This window comes from Aphelocoma coerulescens, chromosome 17 (genome assembly GCF_041296385.1).
Source record: "Aphelocoma coerulescens isolate FSJ_1873_10779 chromosome 17, UR_Acoe_1.0, whole genome shotgun sequence".
NCBI classification, from domain to species: domain Eukaryota; kingdom Metazoa; phylum Chordata; class Aves; order Passeriformes; family Corvidae; genus Aphelocoma; species Aphelocoma coerulescens.
This window is the reverse complement of record NC_091030.1, coordinates 8,541,905-8,547,904: the sequence shown is the minus strand read 5'-3', so window position 1 is coordinate 8,547,904 and position 6,000 is coordinate 8,541,905. Positions and strand designations below refer to the sequence as shown.

The following is a 6,000-nucleotide window of genomic DNA, read 5'->3' as shown; positions in this document are numbered from 1 at the left end:
GGAGCACTAATGAAAAGGAAATTCAGGGACATCAGAGACACGGGATGTATAAATATGCACAAAGCAAAGGCCAAATCCTCAGTGCACCCAAACACCAGGGGATGTAACCTGTGAGAACCATTAAGGTCTTGACGTGTGTTTTCAATGCTGTACCAGCAGAGAGGGCTGGGCCCAGGGTGGGGAAAGAAAGGTAAGAGCCCACTAGCTGTGTTCCTGCCCAGGTTCTGGGAAGGGCTTGCATCCAGCTGTACTGCCTAACAGGGTTCTTACCGACCCCCAAACCGGGCAGCTGAGCTCTCCTGAGCCCCAGAGGGTCTCTGTGCTCAGCAGCTGTTGCTGTTTCAGGAGTGCCTGCACACAGCTGAATTAATCAGAGGAGCTCGTTACTCAGAGCTTTTCCTGAATGTCTGTGCTCCAAGACATTTTTAAAAGAGACAATCACAGTCAGTAAAACAACTCTTCACTCTCAGATGATCCTCTTTATTTCATGTATGAATAATATTCCTGGCTGTGAGTCTCTATTACAGGTTATCTGCAGATTGTAATAACCTTTTGTGCTTCTACTTTGGAGATGAAATAATGGTTCCTCACTGAGTCCTTCTCTCTGATGAGAGGAGTGTTGTTGCCTTAGGACCAGACTCAGTGGAAAGAAGGATTGTAAAAGCCCTTGAAAACTCTAATTTCTTTACAGGTCCTGAAGAAACAGCTGTGTGGCACAGCAGTTTTATTTGGACCTGTTCAATCTTTCAGAAGCATGGAGGGTTGTCTTCCCCGAACACAGACATTGAACCTTGTTCTTAATTTGTTGTTTTAAGGAAAGGAATAGCTAAGCACTCCTGCTGAAACCCATCGCTGCTCCCTCCCCACTTCCCTGCCTGGCTCTGGGCTGTTCAGAGGAGGATGTTGTTGCAACTCATGTAATTATGCTTTATGAAGATCCCAAAGCCAAGGCAAATGTTCCTGGTTCAGACAGGCCATGCGTGGCCCCGATTTGCACACCAGCCCTCAGACCCTCCAGGGGCATTTTTATTATTCCCTTTGTCTTTCACAAAGCCAATTCCTCTCTTACCCATCTTCACGCTGCTGTCAGGCTCATTCAAACTCCTGTGCTCACAGCTCAGTGACACATTAAAGATCTCCAGCCACTGTTCCTTCCCCAGGAGAGAGAGGTAAAAGTTATTTTATTATTTCCACTATACAAACTAGCACGAGGCAGCACCAACAGTGATGTTCCACAGGAAAGCAGTCCTGGCCAAGGCTGCCCATCATCCCCTCCCTTCCAGCTCTGTGTCCCTGGTCTGGTGCCTGGGGAAGAGGATCCAGCTGAAAAATACCCACTGTGAGCTCTCATCCCCTGCATACAAAGGAAGCTACATCCACGGGGGTATTTCCTTCTAAAAACTTGCTCAAAGATAAGTTTATCTCCATCTAAATTCACGGCTGGGAAACTGATATAAGTCAAGACAAAATTTCTTCAGTTTTGCTGTGTGGTTTAAAGCAGCACTTCCTTGCAGGCTGTGTTTAGAGGGATTTAGAGAATGGAACGCAGGACAATAGCAAGGTGCTTTTGGAACCTGCCAGCTTGAAAAAAAAAAGACAGTGCAAAGTCTGGTGATTAATCACAGCTGTTGCTAGAAAGAGAAGACAATTACAGTGCCGGTTCTGTAGTGATTTCAGCTGGGGTCCGTCAGTTTCGGAGTCTGAATTGCAGAGCTCTTTTTGCACACAAACCCCAGCAGAGGCCCCCAGCAATCCATTCCGGGAGCTGCAGGAAAGCTGCCGTGGTAATTAAGAGGAATCTTTGCGTTTTGGAGGGAGTGCCTGGCTCTGGTGTGTCTGGATGAAGAAGACATGGAGGCAGCGGAGGGATGTTCCTATGTCCTGGCAATTCTTACATGATTGACAAAATTTACTGTTGACTTCTGTCTTGCTGTCTTCCCTTGAGCTCTCTGTGCCTTCCTGCTCTCGAGGCTGTCTCTTCCAAGTGGAAGGAAATATGGCAATAGTTGGAGCTCTTGCATCTTGTGTTGTGATAGCTTTGGGGATCAATTTATTAAAGAAATGTTAAAAACTGCCCAAGAAGCCTGAAGGATCCTGCAGTCCTATTCCTTAGAGCTGTGATTCTGCCTGTGTTTGTAAGTGAAGGTGTAGAGACACTCAGGAGCTGGGAGGAACAAGATTTTGAGCTTTAAGATTGCAGAAACAAAAGATGTTGGAGGTGCAGAGGTGCATAAGGTCAAAGGAAAATGAACCCTGCATTGCCTTTGATGGATTGTGGCCCGGCTGTGTTGTACCCTGCCCTGCTTTTCAGGATCCACTCCTCCTTTTTTCCATTCTGCAGCAGTCCTTTTAACGTCTAAAGATTCCAGCTCCACTTCTTGATCTTATCTGCACCGAACAAATCAATTCTCATACCTTTCTCTCGTAGGTCACACTTGTCACATTCATCTGGAGCCTCTCTAATTGCTCCACATCCTTCCCAACACACGACATGATGTGCACATGGTTCACCAGAGGATTTAGTGGTATTTCTGAAGTACTGGGGTTTCTTTCTCTCTCTACTCTTATAATTCTCCTGTTTCATTGCAGCTGAGCAATGGATCTGAGTTGTGGCTGAGGTCCAAGTCCTTGCAGGGAGCTTCCTGGCATGAACATGGAGGGTTAACCAAACCCAACCCACAGAAAAGTAATTGAATTATTTCATCTAATGAATTCAAATCTTTTGTGACCTATTTGCCACTTGTACAAGAAGAAAGAGAAGCTGAGTTTGTCAGATGATAAAGTATCCATTGCAAATTCATGAGTTTGAAGGCCAGAGGGGACCATTATGCTCATCTCAGTCTGACCTCCTGCACAACCCAGGCCCTGGAATTTGACCGAGTGATTCCTGTGTCATTACCGTGTGGGTGACCCGCTTGCCCAGAGCCCTGTGGAACACCATAGATCTGGCTGCAGCCCAAACTGGAAGCTGGCCTCCTCCCTCCTTTCCCTTGCTCTCCTTTCCAGCATTGTTTCTCTGAAGGGCAATTCCTCCGTCTTCCCACACTCGCTGAATGCCAGCCCAGCGCTGGGGCCCAGCTCAGCTCGGCATCCTCAGCGCCTGAGGCTGAGGAAGGGCTGCAGCAGCAGCAGCACAAGCTGGGTTCCATCTTTTGCACTAATGTCCTTGTCTGGAAGAGAGGGGAGGCATGGACAAACACCCCCTCTGAAGCACCAAAATCTCTCAGGGCTGAACAGGCCCATGTTTCCATGGCTTGTGAGAAGCTGCTCTGCACCAGGATGTTCGCTGCTTTCTGTGAAACCACAAACCTGGGTGAAAACTGGCTGATGTGAGGCACAGAGCTCCAGCCTGGTTCTTCCAGTGGGGTTCTGTGGCAGGTTACTCAGGAGTGCAGAGGGATTTTTTTTTTTGGGGGGGGATAATAAGGCACTCAGGACAGCACCACACCTCCCTGGGTGAGGAGACAGCTCTCACCAGGATGGTTTCAGCTTTCTCTGCTGTGGTTTATCTACAGAATTGAGACTAATCCTAAACTGAGACACAGACGCAGGTTTGTTTATGGGTTTTTGTTTTGAATTTAAATGCCCAATCAATTAGTTATTGGGAAAGAGGCTTTTGTGGTTTGCTAGTGGGGTGTTATTGATGATCTTTCCTGAGCAGGATCTGGATTTACTCCTGATTGGTGTTTTGAGCAGGTCCCCAGGGTGAAACAGTCCAGTAAATAGGCATGGCTCTGGATTCCCTCTGACCACAGCGTTCTGTGTGTGCAGAGCAAGCTGCTGGAAGCCAGGGAAAGCCACAGTTCATAGCTGTGCTTCTTTGGGGGCAGGGGTCTGTGATGATAACAATGTTTAATTTGCTGTTGCTGGATAAGTAGCCCTAACTTTCAGACAGGTTTCTGCTGAGTGACCAACTCCCTAACTTTTCCAGGAGCATTTAAAGCCTTGGAGAACAGAGGGAGCTGGACGCAGTGTTTGAAGATGACCTACATCCATGTCTGGGTGGAAATAAATATTTAAGACCCCAAGGTTCAACAGGACATAGTTAACTGAAAGAAGCTGCTGTGGGCTGGAAGGAAAATCCCTTTTCCTGGTGGATTCCTCACTACCAAAGAGAGCAGCCAGACTTTGCTCTGTGGCTCAGTCTGCCTGCGGTACAGCCCTGCTGACCCAGCACATCAAATGCAGCCCTGCCAGGTCCTGCCAGCTCCCTGCTGCTCGTCCTGGCTGCCTCCAGGTGCAGACACTTTCGAAGACAAAAGGGCTTTGCCCAAGCCAACCCCGAGACTCATTATGGCTTTCAACAGCTCCACCTGGTCAGAAATCAGCGATGCTGCTCCGCTTTCCCTCGGCGATACCGTACAGGTGTGGTGCCCGCACCTCCCTGCGTGTCTGGGGCCGCTCCCAGGTGAGCGCTGAGGCGCTACCGGGGACAAGGGGGTTGTGCTGCCCGCGGTGCCGCCGTGCCCGGGGCTGCCGCGCTCCTCGTCCCGCGGCGGGACCCGCCGTGCCGAGCCGTGCTGTGCCGTGCCGGGCGGCAGGGAGGGAGGCCGGCCGGGTGACATCAGCCGGAGGAGGGGCCTGCCCGCGAGTTTCTTTGCTCGGTGCATCACTTCCCGGCGCTGCCATACTCCGCTGCCCGCTCCCCGCCGCGGGGCCGGCGCCCATGGCGAGCCCGCCCGGCGGGGACAGCCCGGGCTCGGCCGCCCGACGCTTCCACTCCAGGTGAGCGGGGCCGGGGACAGCCCGGTCCCTGGGGACAGCCCGGCCCCGCAGCTGCGCCCATCAGCGAGCCTGCGGAGCCCCGGGGACAGCCCGGTCCCTGGGGACAGCCCGATCCCTGGGGACAGCCCGGCCCCGCAGCTGCGCCCATCCCCGAGCCCCGGGAGCGCAGCGGGGTCGCCGCGGAGGGAGGGAGCGCTCAGCCACGGGAAGCGAGGAGCTGTTGCACGGGTGGGGATCCGGCCGGAGTAGTGAGAGAGGAGCCGGGAAGGACGCGGCGCTCCCTCCGTGGGGCAGCTCCCGCTCGTGGGTGGTGGGAGCTGGCGATGCTCCGGTGGGATCCCTGGCACTGGCCTGGAGCGAGCGGCTCCTCTGCTGAGGAGGGTGATGCTGAAAGCTGCTCGGCGCTGGGCAATCGCATGGGAGGCTCCTAATCGCACTGCAGAGACTTCCAGTCTCAGCTTTAAAACTGGGCGCTACAGAAATTCACACAGGGCTGGAAGAAAAAAAAATAGCTCTAGGCTTTTTAGTGTTCATGGCAATGCCGTATCTTGCCCATTCTCTTCGTTTAGATCAAAAATGGAAAAGACTAAACCCAAAGAAGACTAAGTGAGTCACTTTGAGGCCTTACAGCATTGTTCATGCTGTTCACCATCGTTGTGTTTTATCTCTCCTCTAGTAGTCTGAGGTGGAGGTGCTGCAGTAGCTGGACTAGAGGGCTAAAAGAGCCCCAGAATGCTTGAAGTGTATGGGATACAGTACCTTTTCATCATTCTCTTTGCAGGCTCCGCAATAATTAGCGCAGCAGCTAGTGGGTTGTCTGCTTTAATGAGTGTTGGTTCATTAGGGCAGCAGGTGTTTCTCGGTTATGTTGTATTGTAGAGCAACTCCAGGGAAAAAGGAGGAAGCAGAGTTGATATCATTGCTCTGCCTACTCTGGGGGAGCTAGAGCTGTGGAGAAACCTGCTGGATTTTAACTAAACTTGGGCTTCTTCTCTCTTTCTTCTTGTTTTTCTTGGAAACTTTTTGGGGATGAAATTTTGGTCACTTTTGCAAAGGAAGTTTTCATGGGAAGCTGCTTATGACAAACGTGTGCCTGCACATGAACACTGCTCCCAGCTGCTGGTGAAGAGAGAACAGAAGAGAAATGGGAAGCATTTCTCCCGTGGCTTACCTGGATGGCTCTGGCAGGGCATGTGGTTTTAAAAGTCTCTGCTGTGCCTTATGGGCCTTGAAAGCAGGTGCTGGTGGAGCCTGTGTCCCTACTGCTCTGTGAGA

The 6,000-nt window shown here is 51.4% G+C and overlaps 1 protein-coding gene across 4 annotated transcripts in view; it reads left to right on the top strand.

Annotated features, from left to right (window-relative positions):
• Window positions 1–454: 454 nt before the first annotated feature.
• The window catches only part of GPSM1 (G protein signaling modulator 1), a 73,514-nt gene continuing 67,968 nt past the window's right edge, over window positions 455–6,000 (top strand). Inside the window, exons 1-2 of one of the 4 annotated variants that reach the window (XM_069031615.1) lie at window positions 455–527; window positions 692–4,725. In XM_069031615.1, coding sequence (XP_068887716.1) covers window positions 4,331–4,725 — 395 coding nt within the window. In that variant the 5' untranslated portion in view covers window positions 455–527; window positions 692–4,330. Of the gene's footprint in view, window positions 4,726–6,000 lie in introns of all 4 variants that reach the window. The other 3 variants (XM_069031616.1, XM_069031620.1, XM_069031617.1) reach the window with 3 other exon arrangements.